The following is a 17,565-nucleotide window of genomic DNA, read 5'->3' as shown; positions in this document are numbered from 1 at the left end:
GCCTGACCAGGCGGTGACGCAGTGGATAGAGCATCGGACTGAGATGCGGAGGACCCAGGTTCAAGACCCCAAGGTCTCCAGCTTGAGCGCGGGCTCATCTGGTTTGAGCAAAGCTCAGCAACTTGAGCCCAAGGTCACTGGCTTAGGCAAGGGGTCACTTGGTCTTCTGTAGCCCCCAGGTCAAGGCACACATGAGAAAGCAATCAATGAACAACTAAGGAACTGCAACGAAGAATTGATGTTTCTCATTTCTCTCCCTTCCTGTCTGTCCCTATCTGTTCTTCTCTCTGAATTTCTCTGTCTCTGCCACACACACACACACACACACACACACACACACACAAAGACAAAAAAAAAAAAATCCAAAGAATGGCTTTCTTGAACTACGGCGACCTCTGGCAGCCCAAGCCCGCATTCCCACCAGCTGAAGGCGGGGGACAGCACTCGCCTTAGACAAGTGGTGTCTGTGCACGCACTCCGGTCTGACAGCTCCACAGCCAGGTGGGCCTCTAAGCATGTGTGCCACCTGCGTGGCCCCTACAGGCAACTCAGTTTGCAACCCCCTTCTAAACCAGTGCTTTTCAAACTGCAAACTGCAATTCCCTCGCATGCAGTGAAGTGCGTTCAGCAGGTCACGAGCAGCCCGAAGAGAAACGTGATGTGAGAGAGAAAACCCCGGCGGGCCATCACACACGCAGGAAGAGGACGCCCCGTCCTGTGAGACTTCTGTATAAGGCGAGTCACTGTCACAAAGTTGGAGAAGAACGACTGCTCTAAATTATTATATAGAGTTCTGTGGCTCACCTTAGTGAGAAGCTAATTTCTGTACACCTACCCCCGAGAGGACCCTTCAGTAATGCGCTCCCCTGTGCAAAGTCCTGGGAACGGTTGGAGGGTGAATCACATCCCCCGACCGGCTCCTTCTCTAAACTGAGGGTTCTCAGGGGGCAGCCCACGCAGCCCAGGTTGTGCCCCTCGCCCTGTGTCCCCCTGCTGGGGACCGGAGTGCAGGACCAGCAGTGAGGGGAGGGCCCCACGCCCCCACCCAGCCCCAGCCCAGCCCCACCTTTCCGTCAGCGCCTTGCTCTGGGTGTCCCGGGCAGCCTGCAGGTCCTTCTCCAGCCGCTTGCGGGCCATCTCCAGCTGCTCCACCTCCCCCTGCGTCCACTTCCGGGGGCTGACGAAACGCATCTCCTTTAGCAGCTCCTCCTTCTCGTTGATGAGGATCAGCCGGTCCCTCTCCGAGTCTAGCACTCCGGGCCAGGCCTCAGTGTCCAGCTTGGCCAGCTGGATCTTCAGGTTGGCGATCCTGTGGGGCCGAGAGGGTGAGCGTGACCGGCGTGCCCACGGCATTGTGGGAGCAGGGTAACAGATGGAGTGTCCACGGGCAAGGTCACGAGCTACACGGAGCCACAACACCCTCAGAACAACCTCTGACCGTGACTTCCTTTTGCTCAGCCTGTCGTCTCCAGGAATGTATTTTTATCTGACGACCCAGGCAGTGCCTACCAGTTGCCAAAAGTGAGCAGACTCCGCAGGATTGCGGGAGAGCCGTACACAAGGCAATGCCCCTGTCCTGAGGGCCACTGGGCCTGAAGAAGAGAGTGGAGAGCTGGCTTCATCACCAGGCAACAGCCTCTTACCACTAACTACGGGACAAGTCCCATCAGCTCTCTGAAGGAAGGATCACAAGCTGTTGCCTTGGGAGTTGTGAGTGAAGGCTTTATGCCACAATCCATAAACCCTCCAAACACAGTACTGCTGGCCCATAGCAAGCGCTCAATAGATGTTTCCGCTGCCTCTGCTGTGATTATCTGGTTCGACCATTTATTAGGTATAGACACTGGGCGGAACCCCCTGAAGCCTTGCAGAGAACAAAACAATCATTCCTCGTTCAGAATGGCTGGGAAAATGCGCAATCGCGGATTCAGAGGCTGTGGCACATAAAAAGCGCTAAACCAAGGGCAGCATGGGCCACTGTAGCCACAGCAAAGACAACTGCCAGCCGTGCGCGCCCTTTCGGCAGGTGGTGGCAGCAACCATGTGAGCAGCTGTGGGTCGGGGGCCAGAGGCCTGGAATGGAAGTCGGGGCTCTGGCCTTCTTGCAGAAAGGTAAGTTTTGTTGAGAAATCATTTTGGTATCATGAGCTTCTGCAGCAAAGCCGGTACACTGCAGGCACTCGCCAAATATTAAGGAAGGAGTGGAGAGCTCTATCTGTTAACGTCTTTGAGACTCAGTATCCTTATCTGTAAGGTCGGGATAATAATGGTACCTGGGAGGTGGGTAATGAGGACCAAGTGAAAACATACCATTGGCCCTGGCTGGTTGGCTCAGCGGTAGAGCATCAGCCCCACATGTGAAGTCCCAGGTTTAATTCCTAGTCAGGACACAGAGGAGAAGTGCCCATCTGCTTCTCCACTCCTGCCCCCTTGCTTCTCTCTCTCTCTTTCTCTCCTCCCCCCCTCCCCTGCAGCCATGGCTCCACTGGAATGAGTTGGCCCCTAGTGCTGAGGATGGCTCCATGGCCTCTGCCTCAGGCACTAAGAAGAGCTCAGTTGCTAAGCAATGAAGCAACACCCCAGATAGGCAGAGCATTGCCCTCTGGTGGGCTTGCTGGGTGGATCCCAGTTGGGGCGTATGAGGGGGTCTCTCTGCCTCCCCTTCTCTCACTGAATTAAAAAAAACAGAACATACCATTAAGAGCTTTTTATACACTGCCAACTGCTTACAGATATTAGGTATGATTATCATTAGGCCAAGTTAAGGTGCATAGTATAATAAAGAGTATAGATATAAATATCTAAAAGCAATCATGTGATCCTTTAGGATGTAGCTTTTGCAAAGTGCTTTCAACAACCAGGTCCTAGCCTACCCTGGGACCCCTACACGGGGTAGTTAAACTAACCCCGTTGGACACGGGTCCAGAGAGGACGTGGCTCTCCTAAGACTGAAAGTCATAATCATGACTTTGAAGGTCCATGGGCCAGAAAATTAGCCTCAAGAGAAATGGAAGCAATATGCCTGGCTTTGTTCATTTATTTTTTTTTTAAAGAGAGAGAAAGATAGACAGACAGACAGACAGGAAGGGAGAGAGATGAGAAGCATCAATTCTTCATGGCGGCACTGTAGTTGTTTATTCACCGCTTTCTCATACATGCCTTGACCTGGGGGCTGCAGCTGAGCCAGTGACCCCTTACTCAAGCCAGCGACCTTGGGCTCAAGCCAGCAAGCCCAGGCTCATGTGCATGACCCAATACTCATGTCAGTGACCCCACACACAAGCTGGTGAGCCTGCGCTCAAGCAGGTGAGCTTGGGGTTTCAAACTGGGTCCTCAGTGTCCCAGGCCAATGCTCTATCCACTGCACCACCACCTGCTCAGGCAATGTGTCTTACTTTCCTAGTAAGACTGGCTCAGTGGGTAGAAAGATCATGGACTTGAAGCCAGATTGTCCAGGGTTCAAATTCTGACTTCACCATGTTGAGAAACCATGAAATATCTTAGAAATGTGACTTTCCCTTCTCTAACACAAAGATAATATGACATAAGCTAAGCTATAAGGTTGCTTTTAATATTCAATGAGATAATGCATATTCAAATGCTTTCCTACAATGTCTAGCTCCTAACAGGTGCTCTGAATACATCAGCTTTGATTATTATTTTATTTGTGGCAGTGGGACTCAACTGCTTAGGATTCTGTGAAGCCTTAGAACATCTACAGTCACTGGCGTCGAAAAGGTTTAAAAGCACAGCTTGCTCCCAGTGGGTAGGATCCCGTCTTCTTAGCCTGTTACTAAAACCCCAGTTCTGTTCCTTCAAACCGAACTGTACGCAGGACCCCTGGGAAACCCTGATGACAGAGGCCAGCAAGTGAAAAGATAAGTAGGCTTTGAGGTTCAGCAGACCCGAGTCCAAAGCACAGCTCCACCCTTTATTGAGCTAAATGTCTCTGGGTCAGTCATTTCCCCTCTGAGTTTCCAGAGAGGATTAAACTATGGAGATGATAATACCTAGTGTCATAAAATAAACCGTTGTGGGACGAAGCAAGCTGAGGTTGTCAGAACCATCCCACCCACCCCCACCCCGCCCTCAGCCCCCGATCACCTCCTCTTCGCCTCTTCATATCGAAGGCGCAATCTGACCTTCTCTGCCAGCTGATTGTTGCCGCTGGTGCTGACCTGGAGGGCAGAACAAAGCCAGGAGTTAACGGGGCTGTTGTGGCCAGGGCTGAGTTGTGCTTCCGGAGCTCAGACTTGACAGCTTGCGTGGGAAGTAGCTAAGAATAGCCCCCAATTACCGAGCTGGCTGTAGGCATTGCAAGGAAGCTAGTTAGGCAAAAACACTTTCCTTCCTTCAGGCCGCGAGAAGAGCCCCTAACGCAGACACGGATCAGGGTCTAGAAGAGAAACTGAGGGCCCAGAATACCGTCTTGCAGCTGCCAGTGGCTTGGAGCCCATTCAAGCTGCAGAAGCACAGAGGACAGACAGCTGGTCAGGAGGAAACAGGGACAGCCAGTATACAAGGAAAGCCATTCTGGGGGCACTGGGGAGGAGGTCAACCGGAAGCACAGGTGGCTGCGGTCAGGAGTGAAATACTAGGTGAGCGAGAAGGTTCTAGAACCAGAAGGAGGCATCTAGTTCCTTTTCAAACATTTCAGCCCACAGGTGGCTTATAGCTGGACACATGGGTGGTGGTGGGGAGGGAGCTTGGGGGGGGGAGTCGGCCTGTGCGCCGTTGAGAGCAGCAAGAAGGTACACGGCTCACCCAATCAGACGTGGATAAAGCTTCGCGTCACCAGTGGGGACACAGCTATAGAGATCAGACAGACAGGAATAGCATTTTAGCCACGGAGGCCCGGGCGCGACGAGTTCAATGTCACCTGCTCCAAGGAAACAGAAGCTCCCCAAAGCAGCGGGCTGCGGTGGCTCAAGCCTGCTCGCGCTCCCACGAGATACGTCGGGACAGAACGTGCCCCGTTCATCACTATGAGCAGACCGGGCTTTGGACCCGGGAGTCAAGCCCCTGTCTGTCCTGGGATTAACGGGAGAGAAAGGTCCTCCCTTTTCCAGCAGGTGAGAAGTAACACACACGCAGAGCTGTTCTGCGCAACAGGAAGAAGGAAACCAGAGAAGGACACTTGGGCCTTCAGCATCTAGACCTGTCGTGCTGAGGCCAGGCGTTGGGGGAGAATGGAGCTCCAGAAGGCCGTGCTAGTTAGTAACCAGCTCCACAGAGAGCCACCAGCCGGCTCCTGGGGGAGTGACGAGAGGGTGGCCGCCAATCACAGCCACCTCCCGGAGGCTGACCCTCAGGAGGCCCCCAGCCACGGGCACTGCTACTCACACTTCCGGAGATGTCCGTCTGGGAGCTCACGTCCATGTACTGTTTCGGCAGTGAGAAGCCCGAACTCTCCAGAGAGCTGCTGCTGGACCACAGGTCCGAGTGGGACCCGCGGTCGGTCCGGAAGCCGTCCTTCAGCATCGCAAGGCTCTGAAGGGGGGAGGACAACGTCAGTGCCCCACCCTCCTGGGAGGGAGCGCTGGGTCTACCACACTCCAGGAGCTTTCCTCTCCAAATTTCATCATTTACTAGGAACCCATGCTCACCTAGACATCCTACTTGTGAAGAGCTAGCAGTGATAGGGTGGTTGCTAGGTGACAGGCACTGTGCCTGGCCCCTCACATGGGAGAGGCGGGTGTGGATGCAGACTCCACACTGCCTGAGCTAGAGCCCCTGTTCTGCTACTTCCTAGCTGTGTGATCTGATTGAGTGGCTTAACCTCTCTGTGCCTCCATTTCCTCTCCAGCAAAATGGGAGAAATCACAGATCCTCTCTCACAGGACTATCATGATGATTAAATGAGAGGACCCAGCATCAAGTGCGAGTACAGTCCATACTCAGCAGCTGTCAGCTTTACTGCGACCTTACTTAATCCTGCCCACGGCCCTGCCGGGAATGGCCCACGAGCACCGCCACTTTATCCAGGTGGGAGTTCTTCTACGGGGAGGCTGGCAGTGGACACAGCCAGGCCTTCCTGGTCCACCTGACTTAAGACTCAGTGGCTCTGAACTGTCAGTCACGACAGGAACACATCCCACTGCCTGCCAGTGCCTCGTCTGAATGCTTCCACTGGGCCACTGGAGCTTCGAAATTATTTTGTTTGTGACAGAATGTAAAAGCTTCCTTCACCGACTCATGGCCAGCATCTCAGACTCCTAATCTACCGACGGAGACAATACTATCTGAGAGGTCAGGGCAGTTCCTGTGAGAGGCAGGGAACGGGCTGCCGAGACAGGGGTTCGTGGGTTTGAATCCCGGCCTTCCCACGGACACGCTCTGAGCTGTATAGCGTCTTTATCTGTATGACGGGGATTCAGCAAGGTAGATGGGAGGGCTCAGCGAGGCGCGGGGCATGCAAAGGGCTCAGCACAACTGCCTGGCACACCAGCCATACCCACTGTCATCTGTTCAGTTCCCAGCGGAGTCAGAACACGCAGGGAAATGCCTACAAAGCGCTCCATTTTGACGGCAAGGTTAACGATGTCGAAACACCTCCCTCCATGTGGTTCTTTGAAAAGTAAGCCAGGTGGCCAGGGCTGTGTGACCTCAAGAGGGTCACTGGACGCTTCTGAATCTCCATTTCCTCCTCTAGAACACGAGACCAGAAGCCCAAGATGCCTAGTGATGGGAGTGTGATGACTGGTGTAGCATGGACACAGGGCCCACGAGTCCTGGCACGGAGAGGTACCCAGGAGAAATGGGGCTGGAGCCCGCGTGACGGGAACTCCTGTACCTTAATGAGGTCTTGCTTTTCCTTCTCTCCACAGGTGATGGCCTTTTTGATGGCTTTTGTTTCTCTCAAGACAGCCTGAGCTTCATCCAGTTTGTAGCTGCCCTGAGCATCAGACATTTTCTTATCGATTCTAGGAGACAATCAACGGGAAAGGTCAAAGATGGGGTGAGGGACGGGGTGTCCCCAGGGAAAAAGCACAGAGCTCAGAGCTTCATTCCCTCAAGAAGTCTCCTCTCTCTGTCCTGCCTCTGGAATAAAGCATGGAAGAGCCCTGTTAAATTGCAAATGTCTCAGTGTGGGGCTGCAGAAGCAACACCACTCTTGAAGTCAAAGGCCCTCTAAATGTCAGCTCTTACAGGAAGCCTTCCTTGATTACCTCCCAGGGTCCTTCAGGTTGGGCTAGGTAGTCCCATAACACACTGCAAATAGCTGCAACAGTGCACTCATTATGTTGTGTGATAATTAATAATTTATGTGGCAGTGTCCTTGACTTGACTCCAGCAGGCTTGAATATGTTTGAGTAGTTCTAGTATCTAGCCCAGACTACTCCTTTAATTCAGGTCTCTCCGCCTCAGAACTCATGGTATCTGAGGCCGGATCATTCTTCACTGGAGGAGGGCGGGGGCTGCCCTGTGTATTGTAGGATGTTTCGTGTCAGCCCTGGCCTCTGCCCACTAGATGCCAGTAGCATCTTGGCTTTGAGTGGTGACAAACAAAAATGTCTCCCTACTTTGTCTAATGTCCTCTGGGAAGAGAAGCCAAATCACCCTCTTTAACAAGCACTTGTGGAGTTAAAAACACCACGAAGGAGAGGTGAGAAGGCTGGAAAACCCCCAAGCCCTACCTACCACTTACTAGTATGACCTTGGCCTACAATGTGGCCCTCAGCCACAAGAAGCCACAGTTTCCTCCTCTAAAAACATAGAGATGATGTCCCCTGCCCAGCCCATGTCACAGAGCTGTTAGGAACATCAAGTGGGATCAAGCATGGAAAATTAGGAAGTCCTAGACACACGTAAAAGATGAAAACACTTCTAGTCGGGAGCCCTTACTGGCGTGTTCAGGTCCTGCACAGAGGTTCACGTTGATGGGGAGATGCCCCAAAAGCGAAGGGTCATGATGTTTTCAAAGGTCAGACCACACCAGAAATTGCTTGGGCCGCATCCATCTGGGAAAGGAGGGCCATGGCGTGGAAAAGATTCAGAGGGCAGAGGTTGGGTTTTAACTGCTTCACACTTTTGCCAAAGGCGAGGTCTGAGGTTTTGATGCCAGATGGACAAAGAGAAGCTCGATCATCTGAGGGGACACCACAGACCCATTATTTCAGGACCAGCGACCGCTCACAGGCATTCCTTCCTAGAGACTAGATTGTCCTGAGCTAAAACAAACTGGGTGGGGACACACGGACAAGGAGCAGGCTCTCACCCTGGTCCCATCATCTGTGCCTCTGAGCAGGGGGGAGGGGGGAGGGAGGAGAGAAGGGGGAAGAGAGAAAGAGGGGAGAGGAGAGAGAGAAAAGGGGAGAGAAGCAAGAGAAAGAGGGAGAGAAGGGAGGAGAGGGAGAGAAAGAAGGGAGAAAGAGAAGGGAGGAGAAGGAGAGAGAAGGAAGGAGGAGAGAGAGAGAAGGAAGGAGGAGAGAGAGAGAAGGAAGGAGGAGAAAGAGAGAAGGGAGGAGAGGGAGAGAGAGAAGGGAGGAGAAGGAGAGAGAGAAGGGAGGAGAGGGAGAGAGAGAGAGGGGCTGTGGTCTCCGCACTGCCCTCCCCCTTCCCTTCCGTTATTTCAGCTCCGAGGAGAGAAAACAAAGCCCCTTTTATGTCTCCTCACTAAAAATAGCCTGTCTATTCCTTTCGAGGACTTGGGCCTGGGCGAGCCTGCCAGGTCAGCGAAGAGCAGTCTCAGATTGAATTTGAGAAGCCAGGGTCCAGGGAGTTCTCCCGGGCGGAGGCCTGCCCAGGATGCTCCGTGGAGAGGGGGATCCTGACAGCGAGTGTCCGGGCCTGGCGGTGCCCGTGCCCCAAATGGGTGTGGGTGTGACACTGCTTGCTTAAGCATGTCCAGGGGCTGGGGACTCTGGGGAGGGGGCTGTGCCCAGCTGTCCTCTGCCAACAGGGCGAGGAGGGCTTTGAACCCTCAGCAGGGAGAGACAGAAGCGGTCTGTCTCTGAGCCTCGGGCTCCGCAGACCGCGCTACCTGCTTTTTCTCGGGGCCTTAGCAACCCAGGCTCTGGAATTTGGCTCCAGAGAGCAGCTCCGGGAGGGAACACTCCCGGGATTGGGGTGGGGGAGGGGAACAAAGGGTCACCATTATGTACACAGTGAATGCATCTTTTTTTTTTTTTTTTTTTTTTAAGGAAAAAGAAAAGTTGTGCTGCTGAGGGGAGGAGAGGAGGGAGGCATGTGTTTTAGGATTTTCAAATTCCATAGCGGCTCTTTCTCTCAGCCCGGCGGACTCACACGCGCCCGGGAGCCGCAGCACACAGCCGTAGACAGAGACTCAGGGCCGCCTCCTCTCCTCCCTGTCCAGACAACCCTCACCTGGGCAGGGCAGCCGCGGGGACCTGCGGAGACACCACGCTGCCCTCCGCCCGCGGGGGGCGCTGTGCTAAGTCTCAACTGGTTCCTATTCACATGGGCTCCCGAGGGCCCAAACCCTCAGCTCTGGTCTCGCCATCTCATCCCCTCTAAGAGGTGCCCTCCAATCCTCATCGACTTCTTTCGAAAATGGGTTGGTGACCGTGAATTAAACACACGGGAAGTTTCATCACCCCTCCCCCACAGCGGCCCCATGGAATGCAAGGAGAGGAGGCTAAGAAGTGGAAGTGACCGTACTGTACCGGATTAAGGGGCCTTCCGTTGTCTGGGTGGGGAGGGGCGCATCTGGGATGCCGCCAGGAAGGGAGGTATTAGGACATGAGCTTCCAAATCCAATAATGCTGTGTTCCAGACCCTGCTCTGCCGCTTACTAGCTGGGTGGCTTTGGGTATATTTTCAACCTCACCAGTGCCTCACCTGTAAAGTGGGGCAGGACAAAACCTTCTCTTTGGGGGTTAACGACCAGAGTGACTGAGGCGCAGGGCTCACCCCGCATAGCCTCCAGTTCGCAACTCGCTAAATCAGGGGTCCCCAAACTTTTTACACAGGGGGCCAGTTCACTGTCCCCCGGACAGTTGGAGGGCCGGACTATAAAAAACACTGTGAAAAAAAACCAACAAAAACAAACAAAGAAAACACAACTATGAACAAATCCCTATGCACACTGTACATATCTTATTTTAAAGTAAAAAAACAAAACGGAAACAAATACAATATTTAAAATAAAGAACAAGTAAATTTAAATCAACAAACTGACCAGTATTTCAGTGGGAACTATGCTCCTCTCACTGACCACCAATGAAAGAGGTGCCCCTTCCGGAAGTGCGGCGGGGGCCGGATAAATGGCCTCAGGGGGCCAGTTTGGGGACCCCTGCGCTAGATAAAGGCCCCCCAACCCTTACACCCGCCAGGCTCCCCCTGTGCGCCAGGAACCGTCATGTGAATTTTCCAATTCAATTCTTGACAATAACTTACTTTTCAGATAAAGAAACCGAAACTCGGAGGGATTAAGTCACTTTCCCAAGCCAGGGAACTGGGATTTGAATCCAGGCCATCTCTGCTTGAGGCTACATTCCTAACCCTCTATGCCAAGGTGCGCATTCAAGCAGACGTTCCCCGACACTGCACACGGGGAGCTGGCTTCCGGCGAGGGAGCGTGGGCCGCCAGAGCGGCGGAGGAGTCTTATCTGGGCTGATATCAAACATCAGGAGGGTGGAGGGAGGGGGTAAAAAAACAAAAAAAACAAAAAGGAGGCTTGTCTTTGGGGTTTCAGCTCAGCTTACCAAACGACAAGAATTTTCAATGCTGCTACAGGGTGACAAAGTGGTAAAACAGGTTTGTGGTGGCTCAGAGAATAATGAGACGTGTTCTCACCAGAAGCTCCGAGGAGGACCGCAGGGAGGGGGTGGCGGGGAGGGCACCCGCGGTAGGATGACATGGGAGTGAGGAGCCCTTCAAGTATGTGCTTAGAAGCTGCCCCACTGCTAAGGGGAAGTCTGAGGAGGCAACTTGCTCTGTGGGTCAAACATGCAATGGCCCTTAATTGTCCCTCGGACTACTGAAGATTGCCAAGAAGCACCAAACAAGGCCCCTTGCCTTCATGAAGTTAAAATCTGGTCTGAGAGACAGGACTGGCATATACAGATATCCGTATGTAAATAACACATTATCTCCATAAGCGCTTGTATATAAGACCATAATTTATACTGTATAAAGAAATGTATTAGGCACAACCTCTAGTACAAAGCCATACTTTCTTATATTTTGTGTTGTGGGGATTCATGGTCACTCACCCCGGGGCAGTGGCAGCTGGGAAGGTGTTAAGAAGACCAACAGGTCCCTCCATGTTGGTCATAGAGACGGCGGGAGTAGAACTGCCGGTTGGAGGATCAGTCAGGGAACGAGAAAAAGCAAGTGACCACAGAAGACCTCTCTGTACAGACACGACTTCACTAGGATTCTAAGATGTCCATGAGGGAAAGCTACTGCACATCCTCCCTGGAGCTTCCAAGACAGCTACCTGGCTCCTTTGAATGACTGACCAATGAGCCCAGCCGGGACACTGACCGTGAGTCAACGCCTAAGTCTAGGTTCCACATGCAGTTAACAATAACAGTCAGCGAGCACTACTGAGCACTTACCATGGGACTCAGCTTCCTCACCTACAAAACGGAGTCAGTGAAAAGAGCACTCCTTACAGAGTTGCAGTGAGGATCAAACAAGGTTACCCAGGCAGAAACACTGAAAGGGCTTCCCGGCATGGAGCGACCCCGATCGTGACAACAAACCCATCTGCTCTAAAGAGACGACACAGCTCTGTCTTGCCCGGCTGCCAGTCAGCTTCTAAAAATGACAATTTCCTTTGGCCAAAGTTTCCTGGAAACTCCTTATGTCACCTCAAAAGTGTAGCGGGCATGGCACCGTGTACACTCGCCTAGTAATTCAATGTGGGAGAGACCCCTGTCCGCCTCCGTGGAGCTCACCAGATGAGGCCGTCGCTCAGTTGTAGGGGCCGTGGGTGAAAAGAGCTGGTTTTGTTTTTGTGTCCGTGAGATTCTACTAGACCGACCGGAGGGGATGAGAGGGCTACAGAGAAATGCCCAATCCTCGTTTCGACGACTGGCTCGCGAAACTCAACTGAGCTTCGGAACAGATCTTTACCGGCTTCAGGAATTTCAGGATTTCAGGGAACTCTGTGGTCTGAAATGTGGTCTTTTCTCTGTCTAAACCCCAATCTTGGGTGATGATCTGTTCAGTAAATGCCAGTGGAACAGAACTAGAATGATTAGAGAGCCACATTTTGGGAAGGGGGGAGGGGGGAGGGGGAGGGGGGTACAGCAGGGGAGCGCGAAGGAGAGACAGAGCTGGCAGGGTGGGCTTACTTCTTCAGGGTCTGAAAGCCATGCTCTTTGAACTGTAGCTCTTGCTGGAGGTGAACCATCTCTCTCTTCAGCTTGTTGACCTGGGTGACAGAAGACCACACATGATGCTAGGTCAGAGGTTGGCATCCCCCTGCGGGGAACCCAGAGCCCCCCCCTCCCACTGTCCCTGCATAATGATTCAGGTCAACATCCCTTGAGTTATATTGATCACAATACCCTCCCCTCGCCAATGCAGCGGCCCACTCAGTCGGCAACCCAGCCCGGTTGTCCTGCGGGTCATCCACGGACAACCCTCACTCCAGGGAAACAGGAAGCGGACAGGAGCTGGCTGACCTGGGATAGAGTTTGGCCTTCCCACTGCCCAGCTGGGTGACCTTTCTCAAGCCATCCCACCTCTGCCTCCCGTTCCTGTTTTGGTGGATGATGGCAACTCCCAGGGCTGTGCCTTATTTAAAGCGGGTAATGGGGATGGGGGTGCTGTGCATATAACACCTTGGAGGCAAGACTTGGCCCAGGAGCCAGATCCAGCCTGCAGGAATACTTTGGCCTGTTGTGTTATTAAATGTTAAAAAAAAATTAGTTACTAGTTAATTAAATATTGAGAAATGTCACTTAACAAGCCTATGTAGTTCTTCTTGAAAAATACTTGAAGATCTGCCAACACTGAGCCCACATTTTCACGTGGCCATGGTAGGCTAGAGCTGAAATCCAGCTCTTCCTTTTAGACAAGGCTCACCTCCCTAGGTTACAGTCCCTACCGCTCCCTAATGCCTCACCCCAGCCCTCTCCCCTTTTTACATTTTCCTACAAGCATCTGAGTTGACAGAACCTGTCTGAGGTTTAATGAACCCACTGTACAAAATACTGGCTTCACCTTGGGCACATCACTTAAGGCTGTGTGTGCCTCAGTTTCCACATCAGTAAAATATAATCATGAGGCAGTTTAATAAGACCAGGTAGAATGAGCTGTTGCTAGGAAGACGTACACTCCATGAAATACTCTAGAGTAAACCTGAGTCTCTGTGACCTTGGGGCACATTACTTCTCCCCTAAGCCTCGGTTTGCTCATCTTTAAATGAAGATACGAACAGGAGCTAGTTCACGGAGTTGCTGTAAGGATGTGAGATAACGCAACAGGAAGCCTTTAGCACAATACCTTGTATACAGGGATTGCTTGTGACATGGTAGCTGCTGCTACCGCTGTTACTATGACGACAGCCTACTGCTGCTACTGCTGTTATTCTGTAGGGCCTGTTAGCACTGGCTGCCCCTGCACTCTGGTCCTGGAGGTGAGCTAGTGACCTAACACTGCTTCTGTGCACCCCCCTCCCCCAACCCTCAACAGCACAGTCAACGGGGACCTACCCGGGACTTTGCAGTGGCGATTTCAGCTTTCAGGATCTCGGGGTCATACTTAGAGCTGGATGATGAACCAGAGACCACTGCAATGAGAAAGATAAAAAAAAATTCTGTAGAAGAAACACATTTTGGCAAAATTGGCTTATTTGGCTATTCTAGATGAATCCAGAAAGGAATGAGTAATTGTGAATAACCTTAACGTCCAATAATGGGGGGTTTGTTCAATACAAACTTATGATCACGCATAAAACGGGGACTACGCACAGTATGGGTTCTGAAATGATGGAGCAGAAGACTATTGAACGAGGGAAAATGTCTACAACTTATTGTTATATGAAAAGAATAGTTTACAAAAACGCTGTAGAGGAAAAATAACATAAATTAGGAAAAAAGACACAGGAAACAAATATACACAATCTACATCTAAAAAGACTACAAATACGCCTGACCAGGCAGTGGCGCAGTGGATAGAGCGTCGGACTGGGATGTAGAGGACCCAGGTTCGAGACCCCGAGGTCGCCAGCTTGAGCGTGGGCTCATCTGGTTCGAGCAAAGCTCAACAGCTTGAGCCCAAGGTCGCTGGCTCGAGCAGGGGGTCACTCGGTCTGCGGTAGCCCCCTGGTCAAGGCACATATGAGAAATCAATCAATGAACAACTAAGGAGCCACAACGAAGAATTAATGTTTCTCATATCTCTCCCTTCCTGTCTGTCTGTCCCTATCTGTCCCTCTCTGTGACTCTCTCTGTCTCTGCCACACACACAAAAAAAGACCACAAATAAATATAGCAAAAAACTAAGCACCCCAGTTAAGAAACAGGCCACCAGCTTCCCCTTTGTATCTGTGCCCCCTCCAAGGAAAAGAATTTTATATTTGAACAGGACCTTAGAGACCACCTTTAGTCTCACCCTTTTAAATGTTCAGTTTTTATTCGTTATAATATATGAACACAGTTTAGTAGTCCAACACAGTACAAGCTTTGCTGTGAAAAAAGAAAAAGAGCATTCAACAGGACCATATCCCCATATTTCACCCCTAAGTGGGAACCATTTAAACATGCTCAGCCGGTTTCTTGGGTATCCGCCCCTATGAGTATAAGACGGGTGTATTGCTGCTTCTTGATTTTTTTTTTTCAGTGTTAGGCATTACTTTCTCACTTGTAACTCTGAACGATGGAGACTTCCTTCCTTCCCCAGCCTATGTGCCACACCATGCACCCACCCCTCCCAGCCCCCCACCCTCCCGAGAGACAGCAGTCTTTAGCATCTGCATTACTTTTACTCTGTCAACCCTATTCAGGGCAGAGGCCTGGAGCCGACTCTGCTTACTTTTCCTTTCCATCCCCTCTCTTTTTCCTAGTTAGTAATTGTCCCTTTATACTTGCCCACACACTTACCACTGATTCAACCTCACACTCTGCCAGCTATCTAAGTCTCTCCTCGCAGATTCCAGACCAGTCTGCCCCATTCCTCTTTTGGGGCTCTGTCTTTGCCCACACATGGCTTCAATGTGAGCTGCTTGCTCCCTCTGCACAGCTGGTATCCTGAGGTCCCCTCCCCTTGCCTCCCTCCTCTTTCCTAAATAACCTGTCTTCCCCTTTATGGTGTCTACGCCCTCACTTCTGGCAGAACACAAAAACGAGAAGGAAACTTTTTTAAAATCTTGCATCTCTAAAAAAATGTCTTTATTCTATCCTATAACTTGTCAACAGGTAGTTTTGCTGGGTATAAAATTCTAGGTCAGCAACAATTGTTCTTAAACATTTTGAAGGCATTGCTCTATTGTCTTGCAGGTTTCCAGGGTTACCACTGAGGAGCCCAGAGCTACCGTGAGTCCTAGTAATTTTTCTGTGATCTGCTTTTTCTCTTGGAAAACTTTTAGGATCTTAAATTGTTTCCCATGTTTAAGTTGCATAATGATTAAATTGCACAGCTGGCATCCCTAATGATATGTCTTGGTGTGGTTGACTTTTATTCATTGTGTTGGGTGCTCACTAAAACCCTTTCAATCTAAGAACTTTCCTCCATGGCCCTGGCTGGTTGGCTCAGTGGTAGAGCGTTGGCCTGGCGTATAGAAGTCCTGGGTTTGATTCCCGGCCAGGGCACACAGGAGAAGCGCCCATCTGCTTCTCCACCTCTCCCCCTCTCCTTCCTCTCTGTCTCTCTCTTCCCCTCCCGCAGCCAAGGCTCCATCGGAGCAAAAGATGGCCCCGGCATTGGGGATGGTTCCTTGGCCTCTGCCCCAGGCGCTAGAGTGGCTCTGGTCGTGACAGAGCGATGCCCCAGATGGGCAGAGCATTGCCCCCTGGTGGGCGTGCCAGGTGGATCCCGGTCGGGTGCATGCGGGAGTCTGTCTGACTGCCTCCCCATTTCCAGCTTCAGAAAAATACAAAAAAAAAATAAGAATAATAAATAAATAAAAAAAATAAAAACTTTCCTCCATTAGTACTGGGACATTTTTCTGAATAACTTCATTAATTGCTTCTTCTCTCATTTTCACTGCTCTGTCTGAACTTTTATTACTCAAGATAGATTTCCTGGCCTGCTGCTCTATTTTTAGCCCCTTATTTTTTATCTTGTGGTATTTTTGTTCTGCTTCGTAGAAGATTTCCTCCATTTTACCTTTCTAATGTTTTCATGAATTTTTCTTTTTTACCATTATATTTTAATTTCCAAAGGCTCTTTCGTGGTCTCTGGGGGGTTCTTTATTATTATTATTATTATTATTATTATTAAATAAAATGTAGTATCCTGTTCATGTTAAATGGTTGTATAGCTTCTTGATATTTTCTTCTCTATACATACCCCCCCCCCCCGTTCCCTCCCAGGCCTCCCCATCACTACATGTTTGGTTGAATCTCTATTTTTCATGTTCGAGGCCTCCCTCAGATGTCCGGACCTCGGCTGCTGGCTCACATTTAGGAGCGGGGGCCCAAAGCTGACAGGGTTGGAGACTGTTGACTGGGTTACATGGTACATAATCTGGCTGGGCTGTTTCATCCAGGAATCTTCAGTGTCAGTGTCTTTACCTGTTTTCTCTTTGTATCTCTTTTCTCTATTCACATTTCCCCAGACTCTTCTCCTACCCAGACAGAAAGGTGAGAACCTGGCACCATTCTGGGAACCAAGCGATAGTTGCAGACTAATGTCTCAAAATCCTGTCTGTCCACATTCACTTAATCACCGCGCTTTCGGTATGGTGCACCTCGGCAGTGAGCTTGCCTTGTATCCTGTATTCCAAGCTCTTTTTTTTTTCTCTCCCAAAAAATAAGCCTGTAGTCTTTTGCCACTTGGGGATGCAGTTACCAGTGTGGGGAGACGATCAGAGATCCGGTGGTCTGTCTCAGAAACAAGTTTCATCCAGTTCTCTTATTTGAGACCCTTTCACTTCACTCCCACTCCCAGAAATAGGTGCCTCTTCAGTTTGTAAGGCTTCTGCAGGTGCTCTGTATAGACTACAGTGTTGGGCTCCCCCCCCCCCCCGCCACTATCAGCCCATTTTCTCTTTCCTCAGATCTATCAGATGGGTTGCCACCTGTTTCTCTGCTTTCCAGCTTCCACATTACACTATTGCAGCTTTGTTCTTCAATCCTCCTCCGTCCTTGTGCGGGTATGCCTTCAAAGATCTTGTAGCTGATCTTTCCTTAGTTTCAGGACAGTGAAATCAGGTGGGTGGTTCAACTGGCACTTTTTAACTGCAAGGCACCCAATGACTTCTTTTTCAAATGTCTTCTCTCCGAAGACTGGCATGAGGAAGGAGCCTGGTGTGGTCCAAAAGGGCCCCGCTCTCCTAAATTCGCATCTTTCAGAAGGTAGGAGGACCCCAGCGTAGTCCAAGAACCTTAGAACCGGACTGGCAGACTTGGATTAAATGAAGCGCATTGGTTCTGAGGTCAGACACTCTTGGGTGTGAGGGCTAGCTCTGCCACTTCTTACCACTG

At 51.0% G+C, this 17,565-nt stretch overlaps 1 protein-coding gene across 1 annotated transcript in view; it reads right to left on the bottom strand.

The window, feature by feature from the left end:
* Nucleotides 1–17,565, bottom strand: part of WWC1 (WW and C2 domain containing 1) — a 129,033-nt gene that overhangs the window by 41,005 nt on the left and 70,463 nt on the right. Inside the window, exons 4-9 of the mRNA XM_066273229.1 lie at nt 13,633–13,709; nt 12,268–12,347; nt 6,794–6,923; nt 5,344–5,490; nt 4,105–4,178; nt 1,067–1,309 (exon numbers count right to left, since the gene is read on the bottom strand). Of these exons, the coding sequence (XP_066129326.1) occupies nt 1,067–1,309; nt 4,105–4,178; nt 5,344–5,490; nt 6,794–6,923; nt 12,268–12,347; nt 13,633–13,709 (751 nt within the window). The remainder of the gene's footprint in view (nt 1–1,066; nt 1,310–4,104; nt 4,179–5,343; nt 5,491–6,793; nt 6,924–12,267; nt 12,348–13,632; nt 13,710–17,565) is intronic.

Source organism: Saccopteryx bilineata, chromosome 4 (assembly GCF_036850765.1).
Source record: "Saccopteryx bilineata isolate mSacBil1 chromosome 4, mSacBil1_pri_phased_curated, whole genome shotgun sequence".
Lineage (NCBI taxonomy): Eukaryota > Metazoa > Chordata > Mammalia > Chiroptera > Emballonuridae > Saccopteryx > Saccopteryx bilineata.
Note: the sequence above shows the minus strand (reverse complement) of the source record. Positions and strands in the feature narration are given on the sequence as shown.